Source organism: Pleurodeles waltl, chromosome 5, assembly GCF_031143425.1.
Source record: "Pleurodeles waltl isolate 20211129_DDA chromosome 5, aPleWal1.hap1.20221129, whole genome shotgun sequence".
Classification (NCBI taxonomy): Eukaryota; Metazoa; Chordata; class Amphibia; order Caudata; family Salamandridae; genus Pleurodeles; species Pleurodeles waltl.
This window is the reverse complement of record NC_090444.1, coordinates 1,696,886,042-1,696,907,325: the sequence shown is the minus strand read 5'-3', so window position 1 is coordinate 1,696,907,325 and position 21,284 is coordinate 1,696,886,042. Positions and strand designations below refer to the sequence as shown.

The following is a 21,284-nucleotide window of genomic DNA, read 5'->3' as shown; positions in this document are numbered from 1 at the left end:
TTTCCCCACCCAGCACCCCACCCAGGAGAGCTCGAAGATCCAATCCTCCATCTCTCCAGGATCAACCCCAGCACATGGGCAATCCAAAAGTCTTGGGTACACTTGGCAAGATGATGTTCCCTTTTGCCAGCCCAGCACTGCTGAGGGTGAACACCTCTTGCCCCCTGGGCTGAGACACAGACACTGTGTAGGACTCTGTTGCGCAGGTGCTTCCTATGGTCTCAGATGAGGCCCTAGCATACGTACCCTAGCGATATCAGATGGGCGAGATGCAGCAAAAGTCAATATCGGATTTGAACTGGAACTGACTGAATCACTGAGCAGACCAATTGCATTGTCAGTTTCCCTTCAACATTACACTTGGTTGAGAACCACTGGGTTTTCAGGGGATGTCCAATCTTCCCTCATGGACATCATTTTGATGGCTTTCACCTTTATGGTGAAAAGGTACACTCATCGCTGGAACGCTTTAAAGACAGCTGAGCTACAGTCAGGCCTGTGGGCCTTTCCCCATGGTCCCCCACTACTAGTCTGTCTTTTGCCCCTTCGATACCAGCAGTGCCCTTTCCTGCCCAGCCAAAAAGACCAACAGGCTTCCTATCCTTTTTGTGGCTGTGGACGCAGTGCCCACAAGCTACTTAGAAACACCAGCCAGTGGTCGGGACAATCCATCTCCCTCTGGCAGCTGCAGCCTTCAAACCCTCTTAGTTTGCCCTTATACCAACAAGGGCAATAGTGGGGGCATGATCAGCCGTCACCCGTCCTATTCGCAGTTCATAACATCTGACAAGTGGATTCTACAAAATGTCCAAAGGGGCTACTCCATCCCCTTTTTGGACCCCCACTGCCCCCCCCCCCTCCCCCACCCTTTCCCACTTATGCCACTCACTTACAATGGGCTGTCTTTACTACATCAGGAAGTGTAGACTCTTTTGGCCAAAGAAGCCAATGAGGGGGCACCTGCGTCAGAAGTAGATGGTATTTGCTATTCCCGATACTTTCTGGTGCCAAAAAAGGATGAAGCTCTGTGTCCTATTCTAGATCTTCACCTTCTCAACGCTTTCCTGAAGGAGGAAAAATTACAAATGCTCACAATAGCTCAGGGCCTGTCTGCCCCGGACCATGGAGACCGGATGGCGGCATTGGACTTGCAGGATGCAACGTCCCTGTCCTGCCTGCCCACAAATGTTACCTGCTGTTCGGGGTGGGCCAAGAACATTTTAAGTTTGATGTGCTCCCTTTTCGACTTACCAGAGCCACTCGGTGTTCAGGGTGATAGCAGTGGTTGCAGCACATCTGTGGAGAGCAGGGTTTCCAGTCTTCCCCGACCTCGATGATTGGCTCTTGAAAGCGTGATTGCCCCAGGCAGTTGCCTCTCAACTCTAGACTATGGCAGACCTCCTGCATTTGTTGGCGTTCACTATAAGATCTACGGTGGGCTAAAAAGCTCTATGCAGCGACAGAAGAGTTCAGATATCTTTGGAGTGTGCAGAATAGAGCATTCTGAGATAGCTAGATGGCATAAATAACCATAAGCCGTCATAAGGCAGGGATCCCGGTAGCCCTTTGGCTACTGACAGCATCATCCCCGAAGGCACTTTCTGGGCATAAATATGTCACCCTGAACCACAGATCTCATCTGGACTGGAGAAAGGACTGAAGATGAACTGCCCTCCTGACCTTTCAACCTGCCAAGAGAGGCTGCACCAACCAGGGATTGCACATGCTGCTCTTTGGGCCAGTGAAGAGAGGATTATACCTGTGGTGCCTGGCTCATGGGAAAGTTGCTTCAGAGCCCCAGGACAAAAAGGTGGACTCCACAAGTCAGTCAGTTGACTCCCTGTTCCAGCTCCAGGGCCGTGAAAAACTTCACTGCCCATTTTGAGTAGTCATTAGTCACTTATGTCTAATTGCTGCAAACTGACGACATGGAGTCAAGAAGACCACTCCCCAGTGCTCTGAAGTTGCACCCTTGTCACTGGACCTGCGAGTCATCAGAGTGTTTGGTCGCCAAAGACTGATACTAGCTCTCAACAAAGGAAGCAGTTGGACCTTGTGTGACCGGAGACCAGCAGCCCAGTTGTGACTGGACTTCTGCTGAACCAGAGGACTTTGAGGGACATCGACCCCTGTGACCACAGTTTCTCCACCTCAACCATGGACGGCTGAGAAACCCCAGAAAGAACCCCCCCATTGACTGATGCACAGCAGCCAAAGCATCTTTAAGCACCCTGAGCATCCTGTGTCCTCAGTATGGGGTCACTCTAATGAAGTCTATGGCGGGCCTTGCACAAAGCGTGAAACTGGACCTGCGACTGCTTTGGAGACCAGATAACTGCGAAAATACTTCTTTCTGCCTCCCTCAACCTCCCCCACTATGCCCGAACCTCCACCCGACCTTCTCCGTGGCTGAATTGGTCACCCAGTCTGGGCCGTAGTAGTAAAACACAACTCTTTAAAAGTTTACAAACTTTACGGTTTCCAATGCTTGTTTGATGTTGGACTAAAAAGCTGAGATTTACGTTTTACTTGAAAATCTTAATCTCCGGAACCCTCTGGAGGATTTTGCTCATCTTAGTGTCTAATTCCTAAAAATATAATGTATTTTACCAAATTGACGGAGTTTTTGTGTTGTGTAACTTTCTTACTCTGTTCGGTAGATCTAAATGCTTTACACTAGTTCATTTAATTTAATCCTTGCTGCTCAAAGCCGCAGCTACCCAGGTTTGAGCTACAGGTTTTACCAATGAGCCTGAATTGCCCCAAGATGGTTTTGTGATTGTAGTACACTGTGAGGTTGCACCACCAGACTACTGCATAACTCCACCTAGTAGTGCTGATGAGCTAATTCTGGGGGAAAAGTTACCTGATCCAGTCTGGCACTAAGAGAATTTTTATACAATGAGGATTTTGGGGCAAGCTATAATATCTACCAGAAATATGGTTACAGAAGGTAAGTAACCTGTTGCTTTGGATTACTTTTGTTTACTAACTGGGATGTGTTAGCCTCTTATAAAATAAAGTTATGTTTAATCAGTTATATTGAAGCCAACTTGTGCTCTCTTCAAAATTTGGTGCTGCGATCGTCATGCTGTATCTTTGTTGCATAGTTGAAACTACTTGAGACTACAGTGCAGGCATATAGGACAAATAAAACAATATGACCTTTTTTCTGATCAGGAATGGGAAGTATGCCAAATCTATCTATCCCACCAGCCATGCCCCCAATGTTACCACTGCTACCAACTCCATCTTTGGCTTCAATGAGCTCTATGCCTCCGTTGGTTATTCCTGGTTCTCTGGTGCCTTCTAGTAGTTCAACGTTGCCAAATGGAACATCCGGTCTGCTTCAGCCTTTTTCAATGCCTTTGTCTTCAAGTAAGTATGATGTTAACACTCATGAGTTATCAGTTAAATCTTTGTCTGTTGGGAGAACTTACGTGTGGTGAAAGGGGTGTACTGCTGGTTCCCTATTAGTATATGGATGGGTTTGTTTTATTTTTATGGGAGAAAGGGGGGGTGCCTTCTATTCCATTTGATATTGTCCTTCTGCACAAGTAACACACTAGGTACTCCTTTTCCAATCCCCAAACTTGCTCCGTATCCTATCTTTCTGTTTAGATAGCCTTTTGGTTCCTTTACTGGTTTTTAGCAAGCACTTCCAGTGTATTTCCACAAGAGAAATTATTTTATGAATTAATCTTGTGAAATTGCGCAATTGTTACTGCCTTGTTTTAACCAATGCATTTTATCAATTTTTCCATTTAAAGTAAAATTTATATATGAAATTGCTTCCCAAGGAGGAAGGCCATTTGCATGCAATACACTTCAAAGTAGTATGTGAGGACAACAAAAACCTCTTTGTTGCTCTTGTAAACATAAAATAGCACTCCCAATGAAACAAAAAAAAAAACTTCCCTTCCTTTGTTTAACAGTCTCTCCCCCCTTTTTCCACCCTCCCAACTACTTTTCCAGTTCCATTTTAATGTCAAATAACATCTCAATCATGTTGAATTCCACTGAAATTATAATGAGATGGAGGCCATCCAAACAGTAAGGGTACGGATTTACACTCATAACTATCTAATTGCACAGTTGCATCACTAAAATGTAAACACTGTTGAAGGGCTTCCCAGTAGTATCAATATGTAAAGGGATTAAGTGCCTTTAGTCTCAGTTGATATGTAAGCATTGGGAGGCCCTTTGAAAGATATGTCACCAAAAGTCCACATTTTGCCTTGAAGTCTGGAGGTGCTTACTCGTATCTTGGGTAAGCTATTCCATGGCTTAGCATGCCAGCGAATCATAGGTGATGGAACTCTGTTTTTCTAGTTTTTCGCTGATGTCACTTTAGCCCCCAGGCAGTTCCGCATTATTATGTCATCACATCTTGTTTGCTGTTCCTATTTGGTTGATTGAAAACCTAATAAAACTGTAGCCGTATTCCTGGGAACTGAAAAGTCCAGAATTTTTCCTAATGCGGTTGATTCCCATGCCCAAAAGGCTCTAATTTGTGGACAGTCCCATCAGATGTGGTGCATTTTAGTATGCACGCCTCAGTTTCTCTAACTCAGTGGGCTAACTGGTGTTGGAATTTATGTAATCTTACTGATTGACATTTCCATTTATATTTCACCGTAAAGTGTGCCTCTCTGCCTAAGATGCTGGTGGTGGGTACATTTATCAGTAGGTATTCCTGCTGAGGTTTGGGGATTACTTTACCAGTAGTCATAGATATAGATATCTGTAAGGAATTCTGTAGGGTGGCTTCCAACAGCAGACTATATAGTGTGGAGTTAATTCCTCTAGTGTTCGAATTTAGTTGCTCAAATGTTTCACTGTTATAAACTCTGTAGTGACAGCCTCCTCAGAATGTGGGAGATTCAGTGCCTGATTTAGTTGTAACAGAATCTTTGGACTTATAGGTGAAACTGATTGAATGATTTGAGATACCTCTCCTCTCCAGAGAATAAATCTGAAATCATAGGGCAGTCCCTCTTGTGCCAAGGTTGAAATGGACCAGGTTGCAATGTAGGCATGAATTCAGGATTAAAGTGAATAGGGATGTTGAGAGCCTGGGTAGAGAGACAGGCACATCATTAGTTGTATGTGAGAATTCATGCAGTCACATGTTTTGAACATGGTATCAGTAGGAGTACTGATGTAAGCGTTCAGAGTTTCTTGTTGTTACTTCTGGGTTTCCAGAAAAAGTCCCATTTGGTTTGATCACCCACCGCCTTGTTCGTATGTTTGTCCATGTCTTTCATACGCCACTTCTTTAGCATCCATAATTGGGCTGCCCAGTAGTATACTTTAAAATCTGGTAGGGCTAAACCATCGATGGGCCACCATACTCTCCCTCCTGCCTGAGCCAGCACATGATCTCTTATGCTAGTCATGGCCATCCACCTAGTTAAAAAGATTTCAGAACCATACTCTTTAAGTCCTGAAAGAACCCATCTGGAAGAGTGGTAGGGCCTGGAATAAATTGAGGACTCTTGGAGAGTGTTCATTTGGTGGCATTATTTTTCCCAAGCCAGGAAATAGGTAGCATAGAATATCCATGGTAAGGATTCCTCATTGATATCTGTAGGGGTTTATAATTGTAACAATATACATCTAATAAGTCAGGTTGGAGGTTTACTCCCAGGTATTTGGCATAATTCGATTCCGATTGAAAGGTGATTTGCTCTGTGAGCCATCGTTCCTGGTCCTGCAGTATATTCAGATTCATTAGCTCAAATTTGGATACATTAAGTTTGAAGCCTTCAATTTCTACATGTTCATTTAACAACTCCTGGAGTCTGGGGATTGATATAAACAGAGGGTTAAGCTTTAGGAAGACATCAACAGCAAATAGCACAATTCAATGGAACGCTGAATCAAATTTGAGTCCCAATGTCATTGCATTCTCTCTCACCATTCTAGTAGAGGGTTCATTGCTGTGTACAAATAGGAGGGGGGAGAGGAGACATCCTTGGTGAATACCGCACCCCAGTGAAAAAGCTTCTGAGATTGCTCCAGTTAAAGCTAATCTTGAAGCAGGTGTTTTGTATACTGCCACAGCCATAGCTCTAATTCTTGGGCTAAATCCCATCTTTTCTAACACTTTGACCCGGCCACCTGAAAAAGTCCTTTACAGCATCCAGAGTCACTTAGGCTGCCAGAACGTTTTTCTCTTTAATGTTTACGATACTGTGGATAACGTGTCTTGTGTTTTTGTGCATCTGCCTCTTGTTTAATATATCCCAACTTGGCTTGGTGTATAATGTCTGGTAGGGCAGTCTCTAGTCTCGTGGCCAAGATTTTTGCGAAGATGCTATTGGTCCCTATGAGGAACAGAGCATGGGATCCTTACCCTGTTTTGATATCCGTGAGATGCAATCCTTTGCCATCAATGGTGTTACCCCTTAAGCTTGAGTGAAAATATTGAATAGCTTTGGAAGGTGGAGTATGAACAAGACTGAACAGGTGTTGTAAAACTCTCCAGTAAAATCATCTGGTCCCACAGCCTTATTTAGCTTCAGGCTTTTGATGGGAGACCTAATTTCGTTAGTGATGATCAGGGCTTGGAAAAATTCTTAATTTTAAAAAAAAAATATTTTTTCAATTTTGTAACGAGAACACAACCATTATGAGCCGTCTTACTCTCGTTATGTGACAGTGTATACTTCTTCCTTATAATCATATTTTTTTTTCTATACAAATCTGGCAGGCCGTCACCTGCCTATAATTTCCACCTATCTCCCACCTCAACACTCCCAGGTAACATCACCTCCTCCCCCAGACTGTTGGCTCATATTCATGTCCCTATATTGTTGCCTGGTATACCAAACCTTTTCCCATTTTTTTGAGCATCCCCTTCTTTCAAAGACTTGCTTCTCTGCCAACGTCCACCAGTTGATGTCTTAATTCCAGGTACATATGTCTGGTGGGTCGCCCAATCCCCAGCACTGTGCTATATTTCTTTTTGGTGCTGTGAGCCCAAATATCACCAGCAGGTTGGTAAATTTCAGAGGACCGCCATTGCCAAAAATACTATGTATCAGTATTTTTGCAGAGCTCAGTATTCATATCTCTGTTGCTGCGCACAGGCTGTCCCTCACCACCCTCCAGAAATGTTGGAGGAGTGTATAGGACCAGATTGTGTGAATGAAGTCTCCTACCTCAACACATCGCCTGTTACACTTGTCGATGCTTGCTCTCCCCATTCTGTCTAGTATTTACTTCATGTAGTATGATCGTTTCAGCATCCGAAATTCTATCAGGCGAAACTCTGGCTTTGTTGTGAATTCTTTGGGCAGCTTGTAGAGCCTCTTCCCACTCCCGTTCTTCAAAGGGGCGTTTGTCCCTTTCCCTCTGTTCTAACCTCAATATCACATTTGAGGAGAGTGGGGGGGGGGAGGTTTACATATAATTTTCTTATATATCAGGGAGATTGCTTTTTTGGTCAGTGGTTCAGCCTGTCTTCAAATGACAAAGAGAGTTCAATTATTGTGTCTTTGGCTACATGGCTTACAAACATGTGTCTGATATTTTTTTTAAAATCGAACCACCTCCACTTCCAGAGATTCTTATTGTTCTTTTGTAGGCTTCTCCAACAAGTAGCTCAGGAGCTACTGGTTGGTGTCCATATACCAGTAAGTAGCACCCCTCTCATGTTTGGAGAAACATTGTTGAATTTCTAAAATATTTTTGGAGCAGATATTTGTAAGATAATTAATGCTGCAATGGGGAGACATTGCTAATATTATTATCCCGGTGCCTAATGCATTGAATCTATGTCTTTTATATATTTGACCTGTAGAGGCATTCCAAAATGATAAAGCATTTTTTTTTAACATTACAGCTGAATAAAGTCATCAATACTGGCAGTCTTGCGCAGGGCTATCCCTAATTTACCTCATCTGAAGTTACAGCATTGCTAATATTTGTTAATATCTCAGGATTATTTTTATTGAACTTAAGTAGATCTCATTATAGAGAGGTTCTTGGGTCTATCTCCGATAAAAGGTCTGGGAGGTCTAATTTCCTCCTTTGTGATGTTTTTTTCAAGACAGTGTTTATTTCCTTGATGAAATGAGATGTTTTTGTAGCTCTGGTGGGTCATTTTCAATCTTATGTATACATTAACCATTTCTTTTTTATTTTAGCGTTGCCTCTTCCAGGTTCTTACAGCCTCATGCCAGGAGGATTTGGTAGTACGAATATGCATAAAGCACAGTCTCTAATCGATTTGGGCTCTAGCAGGTATAGTATTATAGTGTAAAATCAACAATTTTGTCTACAGAAAACTTTATTTGTTGTACAGGACATTACACAGATTTGGCTTTGGGTTAGTCCTTTACTGGAGATTTGATAGCTTTCTCATCCGTCTCACTTCCCTGATCCTGATTCAAGGGTTTTCCTCCCTTTTATTATTAGCGCCTTCCATAAGAATTTCATTCATGGTGTTTTGATTCGATGGCATGTATAGGATAAGACCTGTTGACTGTGCCAGTGCTTGCCTTGCATTATGTTTACAATTTATTCTGCTAGCAACATCAGTGCATCATCCATTCTTGCACCTCGTGCTGTAGCCTCCAAAGAGCTGTGGTATAGTGGTGCATGCACTTAACCCCTTTTCTGCCAGGCCTTTTTCCCCTCCTGTGCTGAGCCGTTTTTTGGCTATTTGGGGCAGTATGCACTTAGGCACTCATAACCTTTTCTCAGCATAAGTTACGCATGCCAAATTTGCGTCCTTGTTTTCCAACATCCTAGGGATTCTAGAGGTACTCAGACTTTGTGGGTTCCCCTGAAGGAGACCAAGGAATTAGCCAAAATACAGAGGAAATGTTGTTTTAAAAAAAATAAATGGTAAAAAAGGGCTGCAGAAGAAGGCTTGTGGTTTTTTCCCAGAAAATGTCATCAACAAAGGGTTTGCAGTGGTAAAATCACTATCTTCCCAGCTTTTAGGAACAGGCAGACTTGAATCCCACTTTTAAACACAATTTTGACATTTTACTGGGACATACCCCATTTTTACTATTTTTTGTGCTTTCAGCCTCCTTCCAGTTAGTGACAGAAATGGGTGAGAAACCAATGTTGGATCCCAGAAAGCTCTGAAAAGTAGACACAATTCTGAATTCAGCAAGGGGCCATTTGTGTAGATCCTACAAGTGTTTCCTACAGAAAATAACAGCTGAAATAAAAGAATATTGAAATTGAGGTGAAAAAAAACAGTAATTTTTCTCCACGTTTTACTCTGTAACGTTTTCCTGCGATGTCAGATTTTTGAAAGCAATATACTGTTATGTCTGCTGGACTCTTCTGGTTGCGGGGATATATAGGGCTTTTAGGTTCATCAAGAACTTTAGGTACCCAGAGTGAATAAATGAACTGCACCTTGCAATAGGTTTTCATTCTATACCGGGTATACAGCAATTAATTTGCTGAAATATAAAAAGTGAAAAATAGGTATCAAGAAAAGCTTTGTATTTCCAAAATGGCCTCAAGATAAGGTGTTGAGAAGCAGTGGTTATTTGCACATCTCTGAATTCTGGGGCGCCCGAATTACAGGGCATTTCTGAAATAGACGTCTTTTTTACACACTGACTTACATTAGGAAGGACAAAATGTAGAGAAAGACAAGGGGCAATAACACTTGTTTTGCCATTCTGTGTTCCCCCAAGTCTCCCGATAAAAATGGTACCTCACTTGCGTGGGTAGGCCTAATGTTCGCGACAGGAAACACAAAATGGACACATCACATTTTTACATTGAAATCTGACATGTTCTTTGCAAAGTGCCTCTACCTCAGCCGGCACCTAGGGAAACCTAGCAAACCTGCGCTGTGTTGACAACCAGACACCTAGGGGAATCCAAGATGGGGTGACTTGTGGGGCTCTGACCTGGTTCTGTTACCCAGAAACCTTTGCAAACCTCAAAATGTGGCCAAAAAACACTTTTTCCTCTCATTTCGGTGACAGAAAGTTCTGGAATCTGAGAGGAGCCACAAATTTCCTTCCACCCAGCGCTCCCCCAAGTCTCCCGATAAAAATGGTACCTCACTTTTGTGGTTAGGCCTGCGAAAAGAAATTCCCCAAAACACTATCTGGACACATCAAAATGATCAAATACAAAACTACCTGTTTTTTTTGGGGGGGGGGGGGGGGGGGGGGGGGGAACCTGCGTTTTTGGTCCTGGGCTCAGCAGCCATCTAGGGAAACCTACCAAACCCAGACATTTCTGAAAACTATACACTCTAGGGAGTCCAGGGAGGTGTGACTTGCTTGGATCCCCCAATGTTTTCTTATCCAGAATCCTCAGCAAACCTAAAAGTTAGCTAAAAAATCACATTTTTCCCACATTTCTGTGTGGGATCACCACACCGGGACAAATTTCATACCACCCAACGTTCCCCTCAGTCTCCCGGTAAAAATGATACCTCATTTGTGTAGGTGGGCCAAGTGCTTGTGACAGGGAAGAGCCAAAAACATGTCGAAATTGAGGGGGAACCAAAGCGGGTCCAAAAGGGCAGTTTGGAAAAAAATCCTTTTTAGGCTGACAAGTGCAGCAGAATTTTTATCAGTATAAATGAGACAATGCTGGGTGGTAAGAATTTTGTGGATTCCTGCAGATTCCAGAAGGTTCCATCACAAAAATGCGGGGGAAATGTGTGACTTGCTGCAAAGTTGGAGGTTTGCAGGGCATTGTGGGTAAGAAAATGGTGCAGGTGGCAGATGTTTAGTTTTCAGATGTGTCTAGGTCTTGTGGATTTTTCTACATGGCAGCGTCTGAAAGTCCATAAAGTGCAGCCCTCACCATTCCAAGTGGGACGATTTTGAGAGTTAACCAAGCTCTCATGTCCCAAATGTAACACCAAAACCCAAAATAATCAAATGTTTTCTTGCTTGCTGTGGGATAAGATGTTTTAGTGTGCTGGGGAGAGCTGAAAGACTGTTCCCCACTTCAGTTGGGGTGGGGGCATAACCAGGCCCATACTGGTTGGTAGCCACCACCCCATGATTTTTTTTTTAAATTCCCTGGCATCTAGTAGACTTTCTGCCCCCCTTCCCCCCCAACCGGGGTGTGGATCCGGGGTAATTGCCCCATCTGCCCACTGGTGTCAGATATGGCCAACAGTAATGTGCCCCCCAACCCCCTGCCCTGGGAGCAACCCTTGCCTAGGTGGTTGCTACCCTGCTGTGAAATTAGTGCAAAAAAAACAACCCCAGGACCTAGTGATTTCTGCCTCCCTAGGAGGCAGATTGGCCAAACAAAAATCAGCCGATCAGAAATGGTCTAAATACAATTTCCCAATTTACCCATCAGGGGAGCGACCCTTGGCTAAAGGGTCGCTCCCCACCTCAAAAAAACAAGCAAAACAACAAAAAAGATCCCTGGCGCCTAGAGGTTTCTGCCCCCGCTGGAGGCAGATCGGCCTAATAACAATAGGCCTATACAGATATGTCCTAAAATAAATTGCCCTCTCCCGGGGAGTGAACCCTTGCCTAAGGGGTCGCTCCCCTTGCCTAAGGGGTCGCTCCCCTTGTGTGAAATTGGTGCAACAAAAAAAGCGTCGGTGCCTAGTGGTTTCTGCCCCCCTAGGGGGGAATTTGGCCTAACAAAAATCGGTCAAAATGCCTGGGGGGGGCAGAAATGATCTAAATACAATTTCCCCCTCAGGGGAGCGACCCTTGCCTAAGGGGTCGCTCCCCACCTCTAAAAAACAACAACAAAAATGATCCCTGGCGCCTAGAGGTTTCTGCACCCCCTGGGGACAGATATGGCCTAAAGTTAATTCCCTCCCCCCTCAAGAGCGACCCTTGCCTAAGAGGTTGCTCCCCTTGTGTGAAATTGCCGCAAAAACAAAAATCCCCGGTGTCTAGTGGTTTCTGCCCCCATTGTGGGCAGATTGGCCTCATAAAAATAAGCCGATCTGCCCCAGGGGGCAGAAAAGACCTTGAAAAAAATTGCCCCCCAGGGGAGCGACCCTTGCCCAAGGGGTCGCTCCCCTTATGCCAATTTCCTTTATACAAAAAATCCCTGGTGTCTAGTGGGCATTCGCTTCACGATCCGGCTTCGGAATTGCTCTGAGAGACTTCAAAGGGAAGGAAATTCCTTTCCTTCCCTTTGAAGCCTCTCAGGCCCCCCATCACATGAACGGAAGAGAAATGCTGAGTATTTCTCTTCCGATCACGCTGGAAACTCAGCTTGGGGAAGTGGCCTCTGAGGAGGTCTGATGTCATCAGACATCACTGGAGGGTTCGGGGTTAGAAGGGGAAGGGCTTTCCCTTCCATCCCTGCCTTTAAGCCCACGGAGGAAGCGCTAGTGCTCCCGTAATAGTTACGTCCTCGGCAAAGGAGCACTGTGCCGGTGGACGTAACCATTACGTCCCCGGCACAAAAGGGGTTAAAACAGTACAAGGTCACTCCTGCTTCTCTTTTTGCTTTAATTGCACACCTATCCATTTAATTCTAAAAGGCATATCTTTGTGATTGTTCCTCTCTATATATCCCTGTTATATTTTGATCATCAAACTTACACTAACAAACACTAATACATTATGAGTTACACTGCAGTTACCCTTCTGGGTCCCTATCATTCCAGTGTACCTACTATCTGTCTTGAAGGCATGGTTTGTATTCATATGTCAGTGCTGACCTAAAAACAATCAATCAATACTTGCAGAGCACAGCTTATCACCCGTGGAGTTTCAAGGAGCTGTTCTGGGCGTGTTGGTCACTCGAATAGCCAGGTCTTGAGCTCCTTCCTGAATTGCTTCAGGGATGCAGCCTGTTTGAGGTTAAGTGGGAGAGTATTCCATGTCCGGGATGTGAGGTAGGAGAAGGATCTGCCTCCAGCTGTGCTTTTCCTGATTCTTGGGATGCCGGCGACAATGAGATGGGATGATCGGGGTTACCTGGCGGGTGTGTAGAAGGTCAGGTGGTGGTTGAGGTAGTCTGGGCTGATGTTGTGAAGTGCATTGTAGGTGTGAGTCAGTAGCTTGAATGTGAAGCAATTGTTGATCGGGAACCAATGGAGGTCTGTGAGATGGGCAGAGATGTAGCTTGCAGGGGATGTCTAGGATGTCTGGCTCCTGCATTCTGGATTCTCTGTAACGTTGCTTATTTGTGATACCGGTGTAGAGTGTGTTGCCGTAGTCCAGTTTGCTGCTGACCAGAGCGTGGGTGACCGAGTATGAGGATTTCTGACTTGTCCAAGTTGAACCTGAGGCAGCTGGCTTCCATCCAGGTGGTGACTCCATTCATACCGTTAGGGAAGTTTCTCTTGGCCGTTGATGGGTCGTCGGTCAGGGAGGGGATCAATTGGGTGTCGCCGGCATAGGAGACTGTCTGACGATTTTGGCGAGCGGGGCCATGTAGCTGTTGAAGAGGGTCGGCTAAGACATGATCCCGGGGGTACTCAATAGCAGGTGTCTTTGGGTGCAGAAGTATACAGTGGGAGTATGACACTCTGGGTTCTTCCAGACAGGAAGGGGCAAATCCATTCCAGTGCTTTGCTGTGGATGCCGGCGTCGTGGAGTCTGGTGCAAAGGGTGGAGTGGGAGACTGTGTTGAATGCAGCGTAGAGAACAAGAAGGATGAGGGTGGCTGTGTCCCCGTGGTTTAGTATGGTGTAGATGTCATCTGTGGCTGTGAGGGGAGCTGTCTCGATGCTATGTTTGCTCCTGAAACCGGACTGTGAGGGGTCCAGGCTGTGGTTTGACTCGAGGAAATCCGTCTGTTTGTTCCCAGTGCCAGTTCATTCACCAGCCCCCAGAAGAGTTTGCTATTTGGCATTCGACTTGCACACTGTAATCTGGACCATGAATGTTCCTGAACGCTTTTCTTTGTGGACCAACAATCTAAGCAATACTTTTGTTCCATGGCCCACAGAGTGAGCTTATCTCTGCCTTCTCCTCGATGGATCGCTTTTACCAGTTTCCTGGTTTGTTGTGCAATTTGTAATTTCTGGATGCGTAAGGCTTTGTTAAACCAGAGCTTACTAACACAGTCCCTTTTTGATACAGAGGCCAATCCCTGGAAGGTTGAGTTGGAGGTGTCTGGAAATTTTGCCAGCAAACCGTGACTTAGCACGGCCCAGTCTTAGTTCCAGTCTCCTTTGAAAGTGGGCTACATTTGTTGCATATTTGCAAGAGTTTTTCTCTCTTCTAGGGAGATAGACATCTGATGCACCTCATCCATCACTACCGCTATCCCTTTCTCACGCCATTTCAATCTCTTGAGATTAAACATGGCTGGAGGGCTCACGAAATCATTCGAGGGATGCAGCAACTCTGGTTTATATGCTAACTCCAATGCTTGTGGAAAATGATCGCTCTCCGCTCTGCATTCAATTTGAAAGCTCCTTACCAGGGACATCGCATTGTTGCTACTCTTTTCAACTGAAAGTAAATATCTTCCTACTCTATATCAACATGCACCCGGCCCAACACCACAACATTCACACACTTGCTCCCAGTGACAGCCTTACACCATTGTGCAAACTGACTCTTTTCATTGCACTTGTGACAAGCTTATGACCATGTTGAATAAATATTTGCAATACCTGCATGAAATGTACAGCCTCACCAAAAGCTTTTCCAAACTTTCACCCTTTGTATTCCTACCCAGTCTACTTATTTCTTTGGTTTTAAATTGCCCACCCTGTTTCTGCACCTCCCATCGCCCATCTATTGTAGCAGGCATCAACGTTTCTCTCATGTATACTGCAACAGTCTTGACAAATGATATTTCAATAGCTTTTCCAGGCAAGGATCTTCATTAGATGAACGCTCCTGAACGTTTTTACTAGTTTTTGTTTCTGGACATCAAGCACCTTGGATGGTGATGGCATCGGTGGCAGTTCCCAAGGGAATAGTAATGTAAGGCTAGTAGTCTATAATGTATATTCCTCTAGTCTGATTTTTGGGGGGTTTGTCTCGTTTCAGTGGAGAGAGTTTCACCTCACACCTAGTTATTCAGCCAAAGCTCATCATTCTCTAAATATTGCAGGTGTTGCAGACGTTCCCTAACAAGCTTACCAGACAAATGCCCTTTCCCACATAACTTGTATGTCCAAACCGCGAGGGAGGAATCATATATGAAGGGTGCAGAAATTGCCCTTACAATTCAGGGCTTACTTTAGCAAGAGTGCTGTCTATTCCAAAGGCCTTCAGTAATGGTATAAGGATCTACCTCTAATCTTCATTCCCTGTCTGGCAGACACTTTCCAGCCTGCATGTTGTGAACCACTCTTCCCTTGGAGATCCAAAATAGATTAACTGAAGTGAGGGAGAGAAAGAGCAACGGAGAGACACACACACTCTGTCTCTTCATTCTGTTACACAACACAGCACAAACATGTAGTAATGGGGAAACCCTATAATGTACACACCAAAAATATTACCTCAACAACACGTCCACAAGTGGGTGAATTGGAGACCGTGTTGTACCTCAATTTATAAGGCAACATGTTCCCGAGATACGGCACCTTACTACTCATCAAAAATACAGTCATTTAAGTAAGGACAGATGCAATGCAGAAATAGATTTTAAAGATTTATTACAAAAATTCTAAAGGTGCAGTATAAAGATCATAAATGCAAATTCATAGTCATTGTCATGAAGGCTTTCAGTAAATATGGCATACAGAATAAAGTGCACATCAGAATAATTTCAAGCCCCAAGTGAGCAGCAAAATCAGTAAGAAACCGGACAGCTTCACCAGTAGCATTCAGAAAAGCTCTGGCTCACCCCCAAAATCATTTTTTTTTATACGCAGTCTCTTGCATAGTAATCCATGCATTCCTGCAAAATCAACATACTGTGAGCAAAATAATTACACTTTGAGCAGTTCAGAGCATGGCCCTATTGAATGTCATATTGCTTTAGCATGTCAACACAGTCCCAGTACAGAAATATTGATTCTGTCCGTTCTATGCTAATGCCATCTGGATATGGGAGGACAAACTAGATAAAAGACAAACAGTAAACTATTGTGCATGAATGAAGTAAAGTTGAACTAGCAGAAGGGCCTTGGGAAAAGCAACATTGCTGTGTCGGTATTGGAAAGTTTTCTTCAAGAAAGGCACAAACCATGTCAATGGAAATAAACATGACTCTGCTTAGCTTTCTGTTGCAGAAGTAATAAACAGTGAACATACAGGACGAGGCATCTATTTTGGACAAGATAGGTTAGGGTTTAAATTGTGACCTAGTGAACAGTAGCCCAGAAAACACACTCCTTTAAGTCATAGCAAATTTGTTTCAAAATGGAATTGCACCATGTCTGTGTGCACATGTACGTTATGGAGAAAATTCACTTTATGCATGTTGTTAATGCACAAAAATATGAGCTGTACAAAAAAACTTTAAAACATTTCTGCCTCCATGTCACACAGGAGAGGCCATTGGCAACTCTTTCAAGGCAGGTTACAGGAAAAATATCTGCACCCACTCTTTCCACTAGTGACTTTTGAATAAGAAGGATTTTCCTACAAAACCACAAGTATATATGTATGTATAAAAATATATATCATCTATAGTTCACCGTTGTGACACTCACTCTTGCGACCATAAATCTGTGAGGAAGAATTAACTTCTACATGAAACTCCTCACAACCACTTCTATAGCAGTTAGATTCCAGCTGCACAATTTCAGGAATAATATGGCAATGCCTTCACTACTATCCTAGTACATCCTGCGTCAGCAATGTGGTATTCAGTAAGGATAAGTATTGTACTAATCTATTGCTGTGATTTCCTCAGTGTACCTTTTCTCCCTTTGATAAAGTTGTAATATTTCCTTTCAGAATGCTATGGCAGGTTCCACAACTTATCACACTGAAACTAAGCTTGGTGGGCTATGTAACAGTCACAAGGCCAAATACAAACTACTTACAAATTGTTGTCTTTAAAATTGTGCATGGCTTGGCTTCACACAACATCTCACAACTGAGAGTGTGCCTCATTTGATTTCCCACCCAGTCCACACCTCCTTACTGTCCTTCCACTTCCACCCAAAGACTTTCTCTAGGTGAAAATCACTCAGCTTCTTGGTCATTTTATTTGGAATGTGTTACTACTCCAGCTACGAGTTTAAGTGTGAGCTCACATCACACCTTCTGATCATAGAATGACAAACACAGGGACCTGAAAAGCCACCTATCTCTCAAACTATTTTTTAATGTAATTTTGGTCAAATTATCTGTCAAGTGCTCCACTGAATATTGGTAGGTCTGTCCTCTTTAATTAAAAATAATTGTAGATATTGTGTGTGCAGCCATATCACCCGCCAATCTTCATATTTTATTGCTTTCCCCCCAAATTCCTCCCCAAACCTCTAAACGTTTTTATATTCCATAGTTGTAAGTTTATATAGAATATGTTCATGGGCAGCTGTAAAGTGAATTGAACAAACTGTATCCTGTAAACTAAAACCCACACCCCCTTACAAACACAGTCAAATGTAGATGCACATACATTTACGTATACATAGCATTTTCCTGATAAGAACCATCTTCCTCCCTAAGTCTTTAAAGGTATCTGTATGGCGTTAGAGGAACTTCGAAGTCAATGGAAGTATGGAGGTCCATCAACATTGTAGTTTGTTTTTAGTTATTAATAACTAGTACTACTTCTTGCTCTTGTTTAATCATGTTGAACTTGTGTCTGTGAAGAACACTATTTGGGTTCAGCTTGGATTAAAATGATTGTGCACTAGAACCAAGTAAATGAGCTGAAATTGTAAGTGAATGTACAGTACACAGCTTTAATACTTTATCATTTGGCAATGCACAATTTGCTGTTTCTTAAATGCACTTTTTTTTTTTTTTTTTTTTAGTTCGAATTCATCATCTACAACTTCTCTGCCTGGCAGTTCCCCTAAAACTGGGCCCTTGGACTGGGCAGTTCCGCAGTCTGCCAGATTAAAATACAGGCAAAAGTTTAACAGCCTTGATAAAACGATGAGTGGCTATCTTACAGGTTAGTAAATATGTATAATTATGTTTCTGATATACATTTGTATTTTACTTACATTCTTTTTATTTCACTTAAGTTATTCACAGCTTTCTAGAGTTTTAGTTTGAGACGCTCATTAGCAATTAGTCTGGCAAGTTGAAGTACTTTATGCGATCAGGGCTGGAGTTAGCTCATGGATCTGGACCCCACTTAGTAAGGTTTTCTATTCCAGTGTTCCATACACTTTTATCATCCTTTGTTGATATCACACAGGTTTATTTATAAGATGCAAAAAACTTGAAACGATAATGCATTAGCTTGGTGGTTAATTGTATCTCTGCTAAGATGGCATCCAAGGCCTTACCCATGGAATATCCACTCAAATGTTATATTAGGAGCATTTATAGAGCACATTAAACCTGAGGGCATCAAAGCGCTGAATAGAAACCTGGCAGACGGCAAAAAGCATTCACTCAAAGCTGTGCAAAGTAAAAAGCCAAGTTTTTAGAAGTTTTTTTGAAAAAAAAAATACCTGTTCAATCTCTGCGAATATGGTTCATTTGCAGTCTGAACGAGCTCTGCCCTGGCTTTAGGACAGGATCACAATCTGATCATGCCTGCCGCTCTCCATCATGGGGTGGATAGGTATTGCCAAAATGATTGCTCTTCTGAAATTTTTATACCTCTTCAGCAACCTGTCTATTCCTTTAACAGTCCAATGAATGTGCTGATTGCGCTCCAATCTTATTGCCATGACCTGGGCAGGCAAGCAGCCTCGTATTGTATGGGAGATTCTTAGCTTCTGCTCTCTCAGGTCGGTATGGGTGCTCCAGACATGCATCTCTACACACGATGTGCTCAGGCCCAATTATACACTTCTGACTTTACCATGAGCGCTTTCAACCACATGTAGCGGTCGAGGCAGATTAACCAGCACCATGCCCCTTACCCACTGCCCTTTTATCACGTTACTGAGCCTCCAGAACAGAGATTGACCCAGTTGGCTGTGTATGGTACTCTTGGGAGGGGCTGAAGAAATGTGTGGAACGTCATCATCTGTACACTCCCTCCATTATGTTAGGGATGTCTCGACCAGCGAACACTGATTAATGGCTATGCTTCTCCTGTTGGCTAAACGTGGGTTGGCTGTGCATTGGGGCTGGTGCCTCACTACCTCTGTATCTTCCTGGCAACACGATGCCTCCTACTGTCAGGTGCAACTGGCAAACTACTGGGAATTGATGCCTGCACACTCACACCCCAAAGATATCTGGGAATCGTTCCTCACCTATATGTGTCACAGGACCTGCACCCTATCAGCTTCAGAAGAATTAGGCACAGAGGAATGTCTTCCTCATCTTGACCTTCACTCCTCACCAACCCTGCATGTAATGAGTGACCTAAGTCAGTTATCTCAGTCAAACCCTGTAGACCACCCAATTAACTTGCTGCCCTGACACCACTTAATCTTGAGTTTGGTATAGACAGTCTGTTGTAAAAGTGCATTCGTTACTGCTTAACTATTTGTATCCAAGTGTGAATGGAGCATTTTTCTTTTTTGGTCCATGCTAATGAATTCTGTAATATTGTACTGCTGTGCTTTCCACCCCATTTCCCTTTGCCCCCCTCCAGCGCTCCCGACCCCTCTCCCCCCTTTCCCTCCTTCCCGAGTCCACTTCTCCTTCCTCTCCTCCCCCCAATAATACTTGTTCCTTTGCAGTCAAACCGATTGTACTGTTTTTTCTTCTCTAAACGGCAATAAATAACATTGAAAAAAAATGTTAGCCCTGTGAATTCTCGAAATCTTTATCTGTAGAGGGTCTCCTGTCCTACGGTCCGCAATCCTTGATCTCTAGTCATGGGTAAATTAATTGGGGTAGGACTATTGAATGTCTTTTCTCAAGATGCCCTAAATGAGAACAGTTTACTAGTTAAGTCTTGAATTACTAACCAATGATCCCAGGCATATGTCAAAACCTAGAGCTATAGTTTGTGCCATTTTATTTTTACAACTAATTTTTACTGAGTTTGCAAAACAAACAATCCAATATTTCTTTGAATGAGTTTGCTTCTATCTCACAACGCAAGAGAGGATGTATCTTTTAGAAATAGGTAAAAATGGTTGATTATACACTCCACAGTTTTCATGAAAATGAATTTCATGTCAGGTAGATATCTCCTCGAGTTTTGGCGAGTTTATGGCATTTTAAACAACAGTCATTATATGTGGCTGCTTTAGGCAGCCTGGAACACAATATTATGTTACATTGTATCATCCCCATTGAAACTTTACATTATTGACTTAAATTTCACCATCATATTTTAAGGGCCTGCCACGGCATGATAGTGTCATTTTCATTATTATTTGATTTTGTTTTGTCTCGAAAGACCTTGATCAGTTGTTCCCAAATTTTTTAGAGCCATGACCCATTATTTTAGAAGGACAAACTTTCACGACCCACCTTCCTTTAGGGTCTTATGCCACATCCATATTACTTAATTTATGTGTGAAAGTCATGCACAAGTGAGATGAATGTGTATGATCACATGTAGTGAGCACATTCTGTTCGGAAAAGGCTTTGTGAAGTAAAAAACAAAACAAAAAAAACACTGCAGCACAAAATACTCAAAGGCTCATTCAGAGTATTGCTTGGGAATAAATGCTACGGTTTGTTTTAAAGCTCGACTTAGGGACATAGTAACAATTTTCAGAGTGGGGGGTGCTGACATCAGTATTACATAACTGAAGCCAAAAGGACTCTGAAAAATCTTAGGATCACACGAAGTGTAGCAAATGTATTCAGCAGGAGAATGATAAGCATGAAGTACATAGCTGGTGGTGCATTTTGGACCACACTGTTGCAATATATTTTTAAAGCATCATGCTGTAGTTCACTATCATTTACAGAAAGCACAATTTTCACTGAACTGACCACTAAACTTGCACAGACATATAGTTTTACTGATTAAACACTCTCTCTCTCTCTTTTTATATATATATGTTCGATGGCATGTGTAGCTGCAGATACACATGCTGTGCATAGGTTCTGCCATCTAGTGTTGGGGTCGGAGTGTTACAAGTTATTTTTCTTCAAAGAAGTGTTTTCGAGTCACGGGATCAAGTGACTCCTCCTCTTCCGCTCCATTGCGCATGGGCATCGACTCCATCTTAGATTGTTTTCTTACCGCCATCGGGTTCGGACGTGTTTCTTTTCGCTCCGGTAGTTTGAGTCGGAAAAGTGCTACAAACTCTCTAATTCGTCAGTATTGTTTCGATCGCGTACCATCTGTCATCGACACTTCGGTACCAGTGGATCCAGTTCCTTACTTGCCCT

General features: G+C 43.2%; 1 protein-coding gene across 6 annotated transcripts in view; it reads left to right on the top strand.

The window, feature by feature from the left end:
* Window positions 1-21,284, top strand: part of ITSN2 (intersectin 2) — a 1,003,157-nt gene that overhangs the window by 218,439 nt on the left and 763,434 nt on the right. For all 6 annotated transcript variants that reach the window (XM_069236034.1, XM_069236039.1, XM_069236035.1 and 3 more), the window contains 3 exons: window positions 3,181-3,378; window positions 8,154-8,250; window positions 17,831-17,973. In XM_069236034.1, coding sequence (XP_069092135.1) covers window positions 3,181-3,378; window positions 8,154-8,250; window positions 17,831-17,973 — 438 coding nt within the window. The remainder of the gene's footprint in view (window positions 1-3,180; window positions 3,379-8,153; window positions 8,251-17,830; window positions 17,974-21,284) is intronic.